Source organism: Phyllobates terribilis, unplaced genomic scaffold (genome assembly GCF_046119375.1).
Source record: "Phyllobates terribilis strain yellow unplaced genomic scaffold, ASM4611937v1 Scaffold_268__1_contigs__length_2594270, whole genome shotgun sequence".
In the NCBI taxonomy this organism is placed as follows: domain Eukaryota; kingdom Metazoa; phylum Chordata; class Amphibia; order Anura; family Dendrobatidae; genus Phyllobates; species Phyllobates terribilis.
Genome location: NW_027363028.1, coordinates 1,717,239 through 1,736,109, shown reverse-complemented (window position 1 = coordinate 1,736,109; position 18,871 = coordinate 1,717,239). Strand labels below are relative to the sequence as shown.

At 41.7% G+C, this 18,871-nt stretch overlaps 1 protein-coding gene across 1 annotated transcript in view; it reads left to right on the top strand.

Moving 5' to 3' along the window:
* The window catches only part of LOC141219417 (uncharacterized), a 61,233-nt gene that overhangs the window by 2,525 nt on the left and 39,837 nt on the right, over positions 1-18,871 (top strand). Inside the window, exon 3 of the mRNA XM_073666135.1 lies at positions 211-1,092. Within this exon, the coding sequence (XP_073522236.1) occupies positions 297-1,092 (796 nt within the window). The 5' untranslated portion in view covers positions 211-296. The remainder of the gene's footprint in view (positions 1-210; positions 1,093-18,871) is intronic.

Genomic DNA, 18,871 nt, shown 5'->3' with positions numbered 1-18,871 from the left:
ATTTGGGAGGCAGAATGAACAAACAGTTGAACACCACGCTCCACTGGTTCATCCTATGAGATTTTCTATTAGATGGTCATTGTCCTGGTGAATAAGTGAATTGTTTAATATAACTTGCCTTTTTTACAGTCAGTTTAAGTAGAAATGTTCAAATATATAAAATTCAAGGATTTTTTATTAAAAAATAATAATTGGTTTTCTTCTTGGCAGATGTCCGTACCAGGAGATCAGAGGGACAGCTGACACCTTCAATTTTCAAATCAGATAATTTTGAGATCTCACAGGATACAATTGAAATGAATGACATTACTCCAGATATACCATCATCCCTTCACAGCAGACCTCAATCATCTGATCCTATGAAACAGGTCCTGTCTTCTCATTCATTACCGACTACTAAGGAAAATCAAAGTCACAAAATAAGCATTAAAAAACAAACTGCTCCTAATGCAAAGAAGCCATTTTCACATTCAGGATATGGAAATAGTTTTCCTCTCAAAAAGTCTTTTCTTAAAAATCAAAAAATTCACACAGCAGAGAAAAGATTTTCTTGCTCCAAGTGTGGGAGATGTTTTAATCAGAAATCAAGTCTTGTTAGGCACCAGATAACTCACACAGGAGAGAAGCCATTTTCCTGTTCAGAATGTGGGAAATGTTTTACAGAGAAATCAAATCTTATTAAACATCAGAGAACTCACACAGGGGAGAAGCCTTTTCCATGTTCAGAATGTAGAAAATGTTTTAACCAAAAATCATATCTTAATATACATCAGAGAACTCACACAGTGGAGAAGCCATTTTCATGTGCAGAATCTGGGAAATGTTTTGCAAAGAAATCAAATCTTTTCCAACATCAGAGAACTCACACAGGGGAGAAGCCTTTTCCATGTTCAGAATGTGGAAAATGTTTTACAGAGAAATCAACTCTTATCAACCATCAGAGAACTCACACAGGAGAGAAGCCATTTTCATGTTCAGAATGTGGGAAATATTTTACTGTGAAATCAAATCTTATCAAACATCAGAAAACTCACACAGGGGAGAAGCCTTTTCCATGTTCAGAATGTGGAAAATGTTTTAACCAGAAATCTAGTTTTCTTAAGCACCAGAGAACCCACACGGGGGCAAAGGCTTTTTCATGTTCAGATTGTGGGAAATGTTTTGTACAGAAAGCGCATTTTGATAACCACCAGAGAACCCACACAGGGAAGAATGCCGCAGCTACGCCCAACTAGTCTCTGTACAGACAAGAAAGACCCTAGCTGCACAACTAGAAACGCCACCACAGACCTAACTCCCTAATAAGTCGTTGAGGAGTTTCTCATACCTCCTTAGGAATCAGAGGGGAGGCTGCAACACACTGTCAACAAGGGGAAAGGAAAGTATGAAGTAAAATACGAAGACCCTGAATGAGAAACAAAAACTCATTAATATAGGGCAAAGAAGGCAAGCTAAGGAGAACCAAAAATAAAAGGAACAAGTATAATCTCCCAGAAACCTAACATTGTTTGAATGAAAAGGTACTGGGAGGGAAAGCAAACTGACCGGGAGGATAGTTTCACCTTTGTGGTGAAACTTACAAAATTCATCCTCACCAACTGTATATGTAAAACCCGTCCATTTATAATGACCACGGAGAAGATAAAGATTCCCAACTCACATCAGGACCACAAGATCCCAGGTACTTTCAGCTGCATCACAATGAACTTAATTATATGTTCCAAATGTCCAACTGGGGGTCTGTATGTAGGGGAGACAGGGCAAAAACTAAAAACAAGGATGAATTCTTATCGCCACACAAAAAAAGAAAAGAAAGAATAGACCTACTTGTGTCCACACATATTTACGGCCACAACTGCTTATCCCTTTCCCATACTGATAGTTCTGCTTCACGTCACTTGTCTTATTTATTGCACTATTCCTGTGCCCTGTTGTGCATAAATATGTGACTCTTCAGATTTTTGTGTTATACTATATCTGATGAAGGACCTGAGTAGTCTCGAAAGCTTACTGACTAATGGCTAACTGAAAAGATGGTATCAACCACTGAGGACTTGCAAATTTTAATATTTTTCTCCATACAGCAATTTTAAGATCTCTCCACAGGTGTTCAATGGGATTTAGATACGGATTCATTGCTGGTCAGAACTGTCCAGAACTTTGTTTCCATCCATTTTCTGGGTGCTTCTTGAATTATGTTTGGGGTCATTGTCATGCTGAAAGACCCATGACCTAGGACGCAAACCCAGCTTTCTGACACTAGGCACTACATTGTGCCCCAAAATCCTTTGCTAATCTTCAGATTTCATGATGCCTTGCACACAGTTAAGGTACCTAGTGCCAGAGGCAGCAAAACAACCCAAAACATCTTTGAAGGGCCACCATATTTGACTGTATGTGTTGTAAATTTATTGATTATGTTGCGCACCTTGGACAGAGGAACATCCGGATCTCTAAAGATGGACTTATAACCTTGAAATTATTGATATTTTTCAACAATTTTGGTTTTCAAGTCCTCAGACTCATGCGAAGATTGAATCAACTTCTCCCTTTTTTATCTGGGTTTAGTTGTGATTTTCATATTGCCCACACCTACTATTTGCGACAATTGTGTTTGAACAAGCTTCACATGATTGAAACAAAGTTGTTTACCCACAATTTTGGCAAGGTGTCAACAATTTTGTCCGACCTATTTTATGTGGTTTTGTGTGAAATTATGTTCAAGTTGCCTTTTTTTTCTGTGTTTTCTTGTGTTGTTCCAATACACACAAAGGAAATAAGCGTGTATAACAAAACATGTAATTGCAATAATTTTCTGGGAGAATTACTTCATTTTCTGGAACAATTTCAAGGGATCCAACACTTTTCACCATGACTTGTTTTTGTTGCCTTTTTAATTTGTTGCAGCATATCATCCTTTTCATGTTCAGCTACAGTGGTGGCCAAAAGTATTGGCACCCCTGCAATTCTGTCAGATAATACTCAGTTTCTTCCTGAAAATGATTGCAATCACATTCTTTGGTCTTATTATCTTCATTTAATTTGCTTGCAAGGAAAAAACACAAAAGAGAATGAAGCAAAAATGAAATCATTGATCATTTCACACAAAACTCCAAAAATGGGCCAGACAAAAGTATTGGCACCCTCAGCCTAATACTTGGTTGCACAACCTTTAGCTAAAATAACTGCGAACAACCGCTTCCGGTAACCATCAATGAGTTTCTTACAATGCTCTGCTGGAATTGTAGACCATTCTTCTTTGGCAAACTGCTCCAGGTCCCTGATATTTGAAGGGTGCCTTCTCCAAACTGCCATTTTGAGATCTCTCCACATGTGTTCTATGGGATTCAGGTCTGGACTCATTGCTGGCCACCTTAGAAGTCTCCAGTGCTTTCTCTCAAACCATTTTATAGTGCTTTTGGAAGTGTGTTTTGGGTCATTGTCCTGCTAGAAGACCCATGACCTCTGAGGGAGACCCAGCTTTCTCACACTGGCCCCTACATTATGCTGCAAAATTTGTTGGTAGTCTTCAGACTTCATAATGCCATGCACATGGTCAAGCAGTCCAGTGCCAGAGGCAGCAAAGCAACCCCAAAACATCAGGGAACCTCCGCCATGTTTGACTGTAGGGACCGTGTTCTTTTCTTTGAATGCCTCTTTTTTTTTCCTTTACACTCTATGTTGATGCTTTTTCCCAAAAAGCTCGACTTTTGTCTCATCTGACCATAGAACATTCTTCCAAAACGTTTTAGGCTTTCTCAGGTAAGTTTTGGCAAACTCCAGCCTGGCTTTCTTATGTCTCGGGGTAAGAAGTGGGGTCTTCCTGGGTATCCTACCATACAGTCTCCCTTTTCATTCAGACGCCGACGGATAGTACGGGTTGACACTGTTGTACCCTCGGACTGCAGGGCAGCTTGAACTTGTTTGGATGTTAGTCGAGGTTCTTTATCCACCATCCGCACAATCTTGCGTTGAAATCTCTCGTCAATTTTTCTTTTCCATCCACATCTAGGGAGGTTAAATACTTGAAGAAAGAAATACGACCATATCAACCCAAAATAATAATAAAATTTAACTTTTATTCATAAATAGTATAAAAAGTTACTTCATAATCAATATAGGGCACAGTACAAGAATACATAAAAACACATATCATGTATGATGACCATCTCATTGAAGGGACGATCCAGTCCACATGTAATAGGCTCCGAGGCACCACAGCAAAAAAGCATATATATAGTCCTTCATATAACAGACCAATAAAGAGGATTATCAAATGACCACAGTTCATAACCTATACTGTCAGGGTGCCATATACCTAGGCTAAGATATACCTTCATCATATCAAATGCCACATAAGGGACACTAGTAATAGCCACTATAGCACCATTATAATCGAGGTATAACAGCTAGAATGGTTCAGTTAATAGAGTTATGTTGACAGGGTGTATACCAAGCGAGTATAAAGATAGGTGAGTAAAAAACAAGTGCTGCGTTATGTAGGGGAGAATTACCTGGGCCACAAGCTGTGATGTCAGGGCACCCTCACGTGGACCGCTCGTCCACCCCAACGCACGTTTCGGCGTTTGCCTTCAGGGGGTGTCAACTTCCTCTAGGGGCGTGTATATTTAAATGTTGTGTTGGCCAATCGAGTGAAGGGGGTGGACCCGCAGTAATGCGCGCAGCGTCCCCGCTACCAAGCAACCGGTGGCGCGGGCGTCATGCAAGGGATCACGTGATGGTCACATGGACCCAAGCGATACAGGTCCTTGCATAGAGACGCCAGGCGGCACGGGGTACTCAGAAAGCGGCGACGCTCGCGCGTAAGGTCCTTAAACATCCCATAGTCAGGAACCATAGCAAGAGGTATAAGCTCAATTAAATGACATATATACTTCCACTACCACCACATAGATATATAGGTAGATCGTATAATAGAGACAGTATCCCAACCAAATGAATTAACAATATGGCAATCTGCATACAATATATCATCACATCAAGTAGTATATATAACAATATGACAAAATGCCTATACAGATCATGTTCAATCCCATATATATATAGAGAGAGGAATGTGGAAAAATCATATTGTCCTAGCATTAATATATAGTAGGTGGAATATCAAAAGATAACATCCTATATATCACCATGATTAAATCAAGGGGGACAATATCTAATGTAGGGGTAGCGAACTTCTCAGATATAACTTCCATTTAAACCAATTAACATATAAGGATCTTCAAACGCGAAAGGAAGATCCACAATATATATACACTGCAGTAGTCGTTCCCGGATGAAATAGATTATTCAGTATATTCTTATTCACATATTCATCCATATGATATCAGCCATAATGAAGAGACAACACGCCAGAGGAAGTAAACTGCAAACGGATGATGAAGAATACTAAAAATAATAATAAAAAAATGTTAAAATCATAAAAACCACAACAAAATATGTGACGGGAGAGATTAAAGAAAGGGAGCGAAGCTGAGATTCTCATTCAGTCCATTGGGATGTACAGTATTTAATCGCCAAATCCATCTAGATTCGAGCTGAGCCAAGCGTTGGCTCAGTTTACCTCCACGAATACCAACTCTTAACGCATCTATCCCACGAACCCTCAGGAGGGAGCTATCGCAGTCATGATGGAGTTTAAAATGTTTAGGTATAGTCCTGAGTGTGGAGGGATCCGCGCAGTCGATCGCCGCCAATATCCCCAATACATGTTCTCTTATTCTCACTTTGAGTTGGCGCGTTGTTAGGCCAACATAAATAAGCCCACAGGGGCAAGTAGCATAATAAATAACAAAGCGTGAGATACATGTAATGCGGCTCCTTATTTCATAGGTTTTCGTGCCAGCTGCATTGGAGAAAATATTGGTTCTATCCATATTGGGGCAAGCGACGCATCGACCGCACGGAAAACTACCACATTCAGGACCCGATGCACCAAAAATTGTAGACATGCCAGACACAGTTTGGTAGTGACTATGTACAAGATAGTCACGGAGATTCTTGGAGCGGCGTACAGTAATGGGTGAGCGATCAGGAAGGATTTTTGACAATACCGGATCTATCAGGAGGATGGGCCAAGCTTGAGTCAAGCATTTCCTCATCCGTCCGAATTGTCCATGGTAGTTTGTTATAAATCTAGGTTTGTCATTGATCTTAGGATTTCTTTGCAAATAAAGCAAATCGTACCTATTCGAATATTTAGCGCGATGGTACGCTCTTTTAACCACCCGTTTACTGTAGCCCCTCTCATAGAATCTCTTCTTCATGTCCTTGGACTGTCTAACAAAATCTTCATCACTGGAACAAAGTCTGCGGAGACCCAGAAATTGCCCAGTGGGTACAGATCGAACCATCCACGGGGGATGGGAGGACGATGCGTGGAGCAACATATTCTTGGAGGTATACTTTCTATAGATGTTTGTTTGTATCAAATTATTATGATCCCTTGTAAGGGTAACATCAAGAAAGTTCACTGTGTCAATGTTAGAACCTTGCTGTTAGGTTTTTTTTCCTTTGCTGGTCACATGACCTTGTTGGCCTATTTAATCCTGCTCCGCCCTTCTGGCTTTGCTGGACTTCATTGTATATCTACTTTCTAGCTAGCCTGTGCTCTGTATCTAGCTCTGTTAGTTTGCTTGGTCTACGGACCTCTATGTTCTATCTATTTTGTTTGTTCGTCTGTCTGCTACTATTTCTGTTAGGAGGTGTCCCATATTCCTCCCAGTCCTTAGTACTTGTAGGGATTCCCTCCCCACATCTATAGGTCTCCGTACAGACTAGATTAGGACTTTAGCAGGTCTGATCGCAGGATCAGGTTCCCTGTTACATCGTAGGGATTCAGCTGAGTCCTATAGTAGGGACAGATCTCCTCTCTTTCCTTAGCTTTGGTAGCAGAACATAACAGTAAGTCCAGCCTGCAAATTCTCTAAGGAAAGATTTTTTTTTTTTTGTTCCATCATGGTGTCGGTTCAGGATTTGGCTAAACACCTGCAGGGACTCTCTCTGGAAGTGGCCGAGCTCCGTCAGCACGTGAGTAACTGTCCTGGAGCATATTTCTTGGAGCCTAAGGTATGTTTGCCGGATTTATTTTTTGGTGAACATCGAGAATTTTTTTCATTTAAAAATGCTTGCTTATTGTATTTTCGTTTGAGACCCAAGTCCTCTGGGGATGAATCCCAGCGCGTAGGGTTCATAATGTCACTTTTGCGCAAAGAGCCTCAGGAGTGGGCCTTTTCTTTGCAACCTAGTGATACATGCTTCAGATCAGTGGATAGTTTTTTTTCTGCTTTAGGACTATTATATGATGATCCTGACCGTGTGGCATCAGCTGAGACTGAGTTGAGACGTTTAAAACAAGGATCAGGTAATGTGGAAAAATATTGTACTCATTTTCGTCGTTGGTCCACTCAAACAGGGTGGAACGATTCTGCTCTGAAAAGTCTATTTCTTGCTGGGCTCAGTGAAAGGGTTAAAGACCTGCTAATTGCTTATCCTACACCTGAGGATTTGCAACAGGCTATGCAATTAGCTATACGGGTGGATAGAAGACTGCGTGCTAGGGTTAATGAGAGCAAATCCTCTGCTATGTCAGTTTCTGGTTATGAGAATGTGTGTACTAACAGTGGTGAACCGATGGAGATTGGATCGGTGGCACCTCGCTCTCAAGAAAAAGACCGTCGTTTTTCGGAAGGCTTGTGTTTCTATTGCGGAAAATCTGGTCATTTGATTAAAGGCTGTGAGCTTCGTATGAAGAAAGAAAAAAAAATGGTCAGTCACGCCCGTATTGCCTGTTTAAATTCCAAGGGTATATTTTTAGCTGCTTCCACGATTGCTCAGGAAAAATTAATGGAATTTCGGGTGTTTGTTGATTGCGGGTCTACACTGAATGTAATTGATGGGGGATTCGTGGAAAAACTCAATTTAAAACCTGAACCTTTATCATCCCCCATTGCTGTGGTTTCTGTGGATGGCTCCCCTTTGAAGAATATTACTCTCAAGGTCAGTGAATTTCCTCTCACTATTAAGGGTGTTCACCATGAGAAATTGGATTTGGTAGTGTTGAATAACTTGCCTTCTCCAGTAATATTGGGTTTGCCCTGGTTAAAATTTCACAATCCTGTACTGGATTGGTCTACCAGTGAAATTAAATCCTGGAGCCATAAGTGTTATGACAAGTGTTGTAATGGGCGTATTGCAGCTTTGGATAGGGGAGAATTGCCTGTTCCTATTCAGGATTTTTGGAGAGTTTTTTCTGAGAAAGAATCGCAGGTTTTGCCTCCCCATAGAGACTATGATTGTTCTATTGAATTTGTCCCTGGAGCGATTCTTCCTAAAAGTCGTTTATTTAACCTTACTATTCCTGAGAGGAAGGCTTTGGAGGAATACATACAGACAAGTTTGGCCGCCGGTCACATTAGGCCCTCTAAGTCTCCTGTGGCGGTTGGATTTTTTTTTGTAAAAAAAAAGGACGGCGGTTTACGTCCTTGTCTGGATTTTCGTGAGATTAACAAAATTACGGTACGCAATCCTTACCCACTGCCATTGATTCCTGATCTGTTTAACCAGTTATTGGGGGCCAAGTGGTTCTCTAAAATTGACCTTAAGGGGGCATACAATCTGTTGCGCATGAAGGAGGGTGATGAATGGAAGACTGCTTTTAACACTCCTGTGGGTCATTTTGAGAATCTGGTTATGCCTTTTGGTCTTACTAATGCTCCTGCATTTTTTCAGAATCTGATTAATGACATCCTTAGACCTTTGATCGGTAAAAATGTGGTTGTGTATTTGAATGACATTTTGATTTATTCGCCAGATCTGGAGTCTCATTGGCGGAGCGTGCGTGAGGTATTACAGTTATTAATGGACAATTCGCTTTTTGCTAAGCTGGAGAAATGTGAGTTCGCTGTACAGAGAATTAGTTTTTTGGGCTACATTATCTCCAGCAAAGGTTTTGAGATGGATCCGGTTAAGGTTCAGGCTGTGCAGGAATGGCCTAGGCCTATTGGTTTGAAATCGATACAGAGGTTTTTGGGTTTTGCCAATTACTATAGAAAATTCATAAAAAATTTTTCTAGTATTGTCAAACCTCTGACTGATCTCACCAGGAAAGGTGCTGATGCGGTTCAGTGGTCTTCTGAGGCCATTGAAGCTTTTGTGTATCTCAAGGAGAGGTTCACCTCTGCTCCCATCCTTATGCAGCCTGATGTTACTAGGCCGTTTTTGGTTGAGGTTGATGCTTCCTCTGTGGGGGTTGGCGCAGTATTGTCTCAGGATAACGGGGATGGATTACATCCCTGTGCCTTTTTTTCAAAAAATTTTTCGGAGACTGAATTGAATTACGATATTGGTAATCGGGAATTATTGGCTGTTAAACTCGCATTTGAACACTGGCGCCACTTCTTGGAAGGTGCGGAATTTCCCGTTCAGGTTCTTACGGATCATAAAAATCTGATATATCTTGATGCTGCCAAGCGCCTGAATGCCCGTCAGGCTAGGTGGGCACTGTTTTTCTCGCGGTTTAATTTCTCCGTTACTTACATCCCTGGTACTAAGAATGTTAAGGCGGATGCCTTGTCTCGCAGTTTTTCTCCCATAGTCGGTGCTGAGAAAGAGGAAAACATTTTACAAGAAGGTGTTGTGATAGCTGCTTTAGACTCCGTTTTGGAAGATGAGATTCTTAAAGCTCAGGAGAATGCCCCATCTAACACTCCTCATGGGAGGTTGTTTGTGCCTGGGACCTTTAGGAGAGATTTGTTTGTTGAGTGTCACGAATCTCGGTTGGCAGGTCATCCCGGAATCTCTGAGACCAAGAGACTGGTGGGTCGCAGTTTTTGGTGGCCTGGATGGCAGAAGGAAGTCATTAAGTGGGTGCGCCAATGTACTATATGCGCTAGATCTAAGTCCTCACATACTCCTGCTGCGGTGTTACTTTGTCCTTTGGAGGTCCCCAGTGCTCCTTGGACACATTTGGCTATGGACTTTATAACTGACCTTCCCCCCTCTGAGGGTTTTACTGTCATCTGGGTGGTCGTGGACCGTTTTAGCAAGATGGTTCCCTTCGTCAAACTGCCCTGCGCTAAAACTCTCGCTAAGGCCTTTGTCAAGGAAATTGTCAGACTTCATGGCATTCCTACTGACATTGTTTCTGATAGGGGTCCTCAGTTCGTGGCTCGTTTTTGGCGTGCCTTTTGTGACAGGTTGGGAATTCATTTGTCGTTTTCGTCCGGATATCATCCTGAATCTAATGGCCAGACAGAAAGGAAAAACCAGGATGTTGAGCAGTTCTTGCGTTGTTTTGTGGCAGACAATCAAGAGGGGTGGTCTGAGTTTCTGCCACTTGCCGAATTTGCTCTGAACAATCATACATCTTCTTCTGCTGGTTGTTCGCCTTTTTTTTGTTGTTCTGGGAGACATCCGTCGTTTGGGTCGTTCTCCAAGTTGGGATCTGCCGTGCCTGAGGAGGAGAATTTTTCCGGTGATTTGGAAAGAGTTTGGACGGATGTGCGTGGTAATCTTCAGGAGGCCAACAGAAAATCTAAAGACTACTTTGATAGGAAACGACAGGAGGTTTTATTCGCTGTTGGTGACATGGTTTGGTTGTCCTCTAGGAATCTGCGGTTGAGGATTCCTTCTAAGAAATTGGGTCCCAAGTTTGTAGGGCCCTTTAAGGTGCTTCAGGTTGTCAACCAATCTGCTGTTAGGTTGGAGGTTCCTACCTCCTGGAGAATTAATCCGGTCTTTCATGTCTCTCTGTTAAAAAAAGCTGTTGTGTCGGATGGTGACGCCTCTGCCTCTGTTCCTCCGGTGGTGGAGGACGGGGAATATGAAATTTCTCGCATCCTTGACTCTAGACGGTATAGAGGTAGTTTGCAGTATCTTGTGGCCTGGAAAGGTTTCGGACCCGAGGATAACTCTTGGGTGAGGTCAGATGATGTTTCCGCGTCCAGACTTATCAGAGCGTTTCACAGGAGATTTCCTGATAAGCCTGGTCCTAGGGGATCCGGAGGATCCTCTTAGAAGGGGGGGTACTGTTAGAACCTTGCTGTTAGGTTTTTTTTCCTTTGCTGGTCACATGACCTTGTTGGCCTATTTAATCCTGCTCCGCCCTTCTGGCTTTGCTGGACTTCATTGTATATCTACTTTCTAGCTAGCCTGTGCTCTGTATCTAGCTCTGTTAGTTTGCTTGGTCTACGGACCTCTATGTTCTATCTATTTTGTTTGTTCGTCTGTCTGCTACTATTTCTGTTAGGAGGTGTCCCATATTCCTCCCAGTCCTTAGTACTTGTAGGGATTCCCTCCCCACATCTATAGGTCTCCGTACAGACTAGATTAGGACTTTAGCAGGTCTGATCGCAGGATCAGGTTCCCTGTTACATCGTAGGGATTCAGCTGAGTCCTATAGTAGGGACAGATCTCCTCTCTTTCCTTAGCTTTGGTAGCAGAACATAACAGTCAATATCCCAAATGAAAGTAATATAGATATTCATCTCATTAGTGTTGAGGAGTTGCACAAATGTTTGCAAGTCCTCAACCGAACCCTGCCAGATCAGCAGGATATCGTCAATGTAGCGCGTACAAAAAGGGACGCGATCCATTGACGCTCGCCGATCCGGCAGGGAGAGGCCCCTCTCCCACAGCCCCAGGAACAAATTAGCATAGGCCGGCGCAAAAGATGCACCCATTGCAGTACCCTGGAGCTGTAGGTAGAAGGACCCCTTAAAAGTGAAAAAGTTGTGGGTAAGGGAAAATTCCAAGAGGCACATCACCAAGTCGACAATATCTCTCGGTAGATTAGAGGTATTGAGGAAAAAAGCGCAAGCTCTCAGACCATCCACATGCTTGATATTAGTATAAAGTGATTCCACATCACCCGTCACAAGAATCATTTCTGGGTCCAAATACAATCCATCAACTTTCTTAAGTAGATCACATGTATCTAAAAGAAATTCTTTATTGGTCTGTTATATGAAGAACTATATATATGCTTTTTTGCTGTGGTGCCTCGGACCCTATTACATGTGGACTGGATCGTCCCTTCAGTGAGATGGTCATCATACATGATATGTGTTTTTCTGTATTCTTGTACTGTGCCCTATATTGATTATGAAGTAACTTTTTATACTATTTATGAATATAAGTTAAATTTTATTATTATTTTGGGTTGTTGATATGGTCGTATTTATTTCTTCAAGTATTTATCTATGTCGAACGACTTAACCTATATTCCTACCATTAGGTGCTAGCCATTGAGCAGTATATATATTATCTTTAATATTCACCAATTGAGAAACTTATATTGGATCTAGGGAGGTTAGCCACAGTGCCATGGGCTTTAAACTTCTTGATGACACTGCGCTTGGAAGACACAGGAACATTCAGGTCTTTGGAGATGGACTTGTAGCGTTGAGATTGCTCATGCTTCCTCACAATTTGGTTTCTCAAGTCCTCAGACAGTTCTTTGGTCTTCTTTCTTTTCTCCATGCTCAATGTGGTACACACAAGGACACAGGACAGACGTTGAGTCAACTTTAATCCATGTTAACTGGCTGCAAGTGTGATTTAGTTATTGCCAACACCTGTTAGGTGCCACAGGTAAGTTACAGGTGCTGTTAATTACACGAATTAGAGAAGCATCACATGATTTTTCAAACAGTGCCAATACTTTTGTCCACCCCCTTTTTTAGGTTTGGTGTGGAATTATATCCAATTTGGCTTTAGGACAATTCTTTTTGTGTTTTTTCATTGAAGACAAATTAAATGAAGATAATAATACCAAAGAATTTGTGATTTCAATCATTTTCAGGAAGAAACTGAGTATTATCTGACAGAATTGCAGGGGTGCCAATACTTTTGGCCACCACTGTATATTAGGAAGCTTGTAGCAAAGTCCAATTAGCAGCTTTCCATTATTGCCATTTCCATGTACATCTACCCATACTGGTTTTAAAATGCAGAGGGCCAAAATGAAAAACTTGGACAAAGTTGTGGACCAACCAGTATACAGAATAATGGGCCCCACATAGTCCTCCATACAGAATAATGGGCCCCACATAGTCCTGCATACAGTATGATTGGCCTCACATAACTTTCCATACAGTATAATGGGCCCCACATAACTTTCCATACAGTATAATGGGCCCAACATAACTTTCCATACAGTACAATGAGCCCCACATAGCTTTCCATACAGTATAATGGGCCTCACATAGTCCTCCATGCAAAATAATGGCCCCACATAGGTGTGGTGGTTCTGGTGTCGTGGGTCAAATATAATCACCAAGAGTTGGGCATGTGTGCAGTACATTGTCGAAGCTCCCCCCCATATCGTCATTGAGCTTGAGGTCTTAAGTTGGTTTTAACGAAAATACCCCTCTACCTATTTTTCTTTCCTATCCATTTCAATGTAGTCTAACCCTCTGTTTGTCACCCAGTCATGGCTTTCACCCAGCCAGCTTTCTGTAATGCCCACCACGTCGTAATCTGTGGCTGACCTAAGAGACTCTGATTCATTCATTTTGTTTTCAAGACTTCTTGCATTTGCCTGCAGACATTTAATACTATTAACACATTTATTACTGCTACTCGCCTCCTTACTTTCCTTGAATGTCTCACTCTCTGTCTACTCTACCCCCTTATTTGCACAGCTATTTTCCCTCCCCCCAGATCCTAGGTTGAAAGCTCCTCCATCCATCTGACCATTTTTTCCCCCAGCACATCTGCATTCTCCCCATTGAGGTGCAGCCTGTCCCTATCGTAAAGCCTGTAGCCGACAGAGAAGTCAGCTCAGTTCTCCATGAACCTAAGCTCTTTCTTCCTGACAATTATCTCAAGTTCCCGCTGACTTTTTAGTGACGTAGTGGAATCAGCAGTATTTCTGAAGACACCACCTGTACTTCAGCTTCTCTCCTAATTCCCTGTAATCATTTTTAAAGACCTTTCACCTCCCTCTAACTTTGTCATTGGTACCAATGTGTACCATGACTGCTGGGTTTTCCCCAGCCCCACCCAATAATCTGTCTATCTGATCGCCTGAAGATCCCCCTGTTAGGGGCACACAAAATGTGTGTGTTCTCGTCTTAAGTTGTCTGCCGCCAAACTGTATATAGGATCTATACGGTTGGAGAAATCACAAATGAAAACTGAGTAGTGTCTCAAATAGGCTTTTTATAGGAAATATCAAGGACCTTTCCACACATTACCTCATTGCCTTATCTCATAATTATGGCTGACATCTGTCGCTAATGGGTCATTATTTTAATATGTAAACAATTAAGTCAAGCTGACTCTCAATTAAATCAGTTAAGTCTGTCTTGCAAGTAAGGTTCAAAGGTCAATCAGTATAGTCACTTATCTTTTATTATTCTGTAATTTCCCTAAAAGAAATAAAGATCATTAGCAAGCTCTTATTATCAGATTAATGTGTTAGTCAATAATCATTAGGGATTTTCCATAATTCCATGTTCCACGTAGTATGTGGATGTTTGATCATTATGAGGTTATTGGTGCAATGTGGTACGGGCAGGAGGAGGGCATTTTGGATTGTCTGCAATTCTTAATACATAAAAGTATGGAGTTCCATTTTCATATAACTTCCATAATCATACATATATTTATCTATAACACCCCAAATTAACTTAGGAATTATCTTAAGGACCATAATCTTTCCACTTGACGAGATAATGCAGACGATACCTGACCCACCTGGAACCAAGAATTCGCCTTACTTCATACTCCCAATACCCTTCCAAATCCACCTCAATTATGTCTTGAGGTCCCCTCAGATTTTTTTAACCGCTTCCTGACCGCCCACTGTACATAAACACTTGACTACCACTTGAAGCTCATCAAGAGAATGCCAAGTGTGTGCAAAGCAGTCATCAAAGCAAAAGGTGGCTACTTTGAAGAACCTAGAATATAAGACATATTTTCAGTTGTTTCACACTTTTTTGTTAAGTATATAATTCCACATGTGTTAATTCATAGTTTTGATGCCTTCAGTGTGAATTTACAATTTTCATAGTCATAAAAATACAGAAAAATCTTTAAATGAGAAGGTGTGTCCAAACTTTTGGTCTGTACTGTATATGCCGCGATTTTTAGTGATCGCGGCATATAGAAGATAGTGAGCGGAGAGGGAGTCGTCAACTTACCTCTCCGATGGCCCCCTGATGTCTTCCAGGACCTGCCGTTGTTATGGCAGCCGGAGGTCACATGACCACCTCCGGATCTGCCATATATGGTGTCCTGCTAGGCTCAGCTTGCAGCTGAACTCTAGCAGGAGACACTGACTGTGAAACAGTCAGCAAAGATCTCATGCAATGCAATACATGTCTATTGCATTGCATGAGATCAGTGATTAGAAAAATAAAAATTAATGTCCCATACAGTAAGTAAAAATGTAAAAAAAAAGAGTCAAAAAATGTTTTCAAACTGTTAAAAATAAATCACAAAATAAATAAAAATAAATAAATAAAATATTAAACCAATAAATCCGTATATTTATGTAAAAACAAAAAAAGTACACATATTTGGTATCGCCGCGTCCGAAACAACCCGATCTATAAAATTGTCACACTAATTAACTCCTTCTGTGCACACCGTAATAACGGCCAAACAAAAAGTGGAAAAAAATGCGATCAAAAAGCAAAATGGAAATAAAAATGGTACCGCTGAAAACGTCATCTTGTTCCCCAAAAAAAGGCCGCCATACAGCTCCATCAGCTGAAAAATAAAAAAGTTATAGCTCTCAGAATAAAGCGATGCAAAAAAATTTTTTTTCTATAAAATAGTTTTATTGTGTAAAAGCGCCAAAACATAAAAAAATATACAGTAAGTGTAGTATCACTGTAAACGTACTGACCCGAAGAATAATGCTGCCTTATCACTTTTACCACATGCAGAACGGCATAAAAAAAACTCAAAAAAGAAATCCTGAATTGTTGGTTTTTGTTAATTTTACCTCCCAAAAAAACGGAATAGAAAGCGATCAAAAAATATCACGTACCCAAAAATGGTACCAATAAAAATGTCAGCTCGTCCCGCAAAAAACAAGCCATCACATGACTCTGTCGGCCGAAATATGGAAAAATTATAGCTCTCAAAATATGGCGATGCAAAAACTAGATTTTGCAAAAAAAAAGCGTCTTTTAGTTTGTGAGGGTATGTGCTCACGTAGCGTTTTACAAGCGTATATGCTGCGGAATTTCCGCAGCATAAACGCTTCAAAAACGCATGGTAATCTGCCCCCCATGGTCCTCAATGACAAGCCGCACTGTCAATGCCCATGCTGCGAATTTTTCCGCAGCGTTTATGCTGCGCTCAAAAATCCGCAGCATGTCTATTAATTTTGCGGACACGCAGCGTAATCGCCGCCATTGACTTGCATTGGACTGCGTGACATCCGCATCACTACATGTGCACAAGCAGATATCACACGGTTCAATGTGCGGATGGTACCCAAGTCTGGAGGAGAGGAGATTCTCATCCAGACCTGGGCACCATAGAAACTGTGAAAAAAAGAATTGAAAATAAAAAATAAAGTTTATACTCACCTTCCGATGTCCTCCCGGTGTTATCTCTGCCGCGTCCGCTCTCTTGCATTGCTCCCGCTGTTGTGAAGGACCTGCCATGACGTCACTGAGTCATGTGACCCATCACATGGCTCAATGACGTCACCGCAGGTCCTTCACACCATCGTGAGCCGCCCAACACACCTTACGCGGCGGAGAGAACACCGGGAGGACACTGGAAGGTGAGTATAAACTTTATTTTTTACCATTTATTCTTTTTTTTTAACTAACTTGGTCACACTACTATAAATCCATGCCGGTTGCATGGATTTATATAATGTGAACAAGTTGTCAAGCACTTTTCCAAGTGATGCTAAAATCGCTTGGAAAAGCGCTTGATAACCCGCATGCAGAAATGCATGCAAAGACTCTTTACAAACGCTTCTACCTGGCGGGAAAAATGTATGTAAAATCCGCATGCGTTTTTCCTGCCAGGGAGAAGCGTGAAAAATATGCTTCATTTCCGCAACGTGGGCACATAGCCTGACAGCTGTCAGTCATAAAAACCCAATATAAATCTGGTATCTCAGTAATCGCACCGACCCGAAGAATAAAGTTACACTGTGTTCCAAATTATTATGCAAATAATATTTTCTCAGATTTTCCCAAATTACCTATATGAATTGCAGTCATTGTAATTTTCCAGTCAAATAACTATTAGAGTACAATTGAAAGGTTTTTATACAAACTGCCTATGATAACAGTATATTTTTAAAAAAATAAAAAACTCAAACTGCGCTCAAAATGCATGTTCCAAATTATTATGCACAGCAGAGTTTTCAACCTTTTCATTTTAATAAAGAACAAAAAAATGGTCATTTTTGAAATTATAAGCATTAGCAGGTTATTACAAACTGAAATCAAACAGTTTTCAACTCAAAACTTTATTCTAGGTGATGTTACATTTGCACATAGGACCCCTTGTTCGAAAGGAGCTTCTGAACTCTCTCGTCCATTGAATTTGTCAGGTTTTGGATGGTTTCTGCTTCAATTGTTTTGCATGAGGACAGAATACCCTCCCAGAGCTGTTGCTTAGATGTGAACTGCCTCCAGCCATCATAGACACTCCTTTTGATGATGCTCCAGAGGTTCTCAATGGGGTTGAGGTCAGGGGAGCATGGGGGCCACACCATAAGTTTGTCCCCTTTTATGCCCACAGCAGCCAGAGATGCAGGATGTGTTATGTGCAGCATGAGACGGGGCATTAATATTATTAATAGCCTAGGAAGGGTTCATGAATATTGGCCCCCTCCGAGGCTAGAAACAACAGCCCTCAGCCGCCCCAGAAGTGGCGCATCCATAGGATGCACCAATTCTGTCACTTAGCCTCCGCTCTGCCCACTGCCCTGTAGCGGTGGCAGTGGGGTTATAGGGCTGGGGTTGATGTCAGCTTATAAGGCCAGCTGACATCAAACCCAGCTTAGTAATGGAGAGGCGTCTATAAGACGTCCCCATTACTAACACCATAGTGAAAGTGATATGTGAAATAACTACACTGCTCAAAAAAATAAATCTTACCAGCTTCCGCCATCATCTTCACAAGGTCTTTTGCTTTGGTCCTTGGGTTGATATGTACATGTCGGACTAAAGCACGTTCATCTCTGGGACCCAGAATCCATCTCCTTTCTGAGCGGTATGATGGCTGGACATTCCCATCCTGTTTGTACTTGCGTATAATTGTTTGTATAGATGAACGAGGCACCTTCAGGTATCTTGAAATTGTACCCAAGGATGAGCCAGACAAGTGCAAGTCCACAATTCTCTTTCTGGTATCTTGGATGATTTCTTTAGACTTTCCCATGATGCTCCACAAAGAAGCAGTGTGTTTCAGGTGTGCATTAAAATACATCCACAGGTGTGTCTGAGAAGCTTCGAAACACATGACATTGTTACGGATCCAGGTGGTGGAACCTCTGTGCTGGGATGCAAGGAGGGACTAGAGGGGCGTAACTAAGTGCCTACTCTGACCGACCCTGGTCACACGGCGGCTTAGTTGACTCCGTGAACCAAGGAGGGATCGGACAGGTGGACTAGGTACCACACTGGGACCGACCTTGTGTGAGAACAGGCAACTCCCATGGGTCAGATGGCTGAAGCTGACAGGTACAGTGGGAGAGCACGGCAGGTAGCCTGACGGGTGATAGACAGACTGGCGGGCACGGCTAACAGACTGGCTGGCGGGCACTGGAACCTGAGGGCTGAGGAGAGTGTTAGTACACAAACGACAAACTTGCACAGGCATCCCTTCCAATCCACAAGAAAGAAAGTCTTTCCTCTTACCC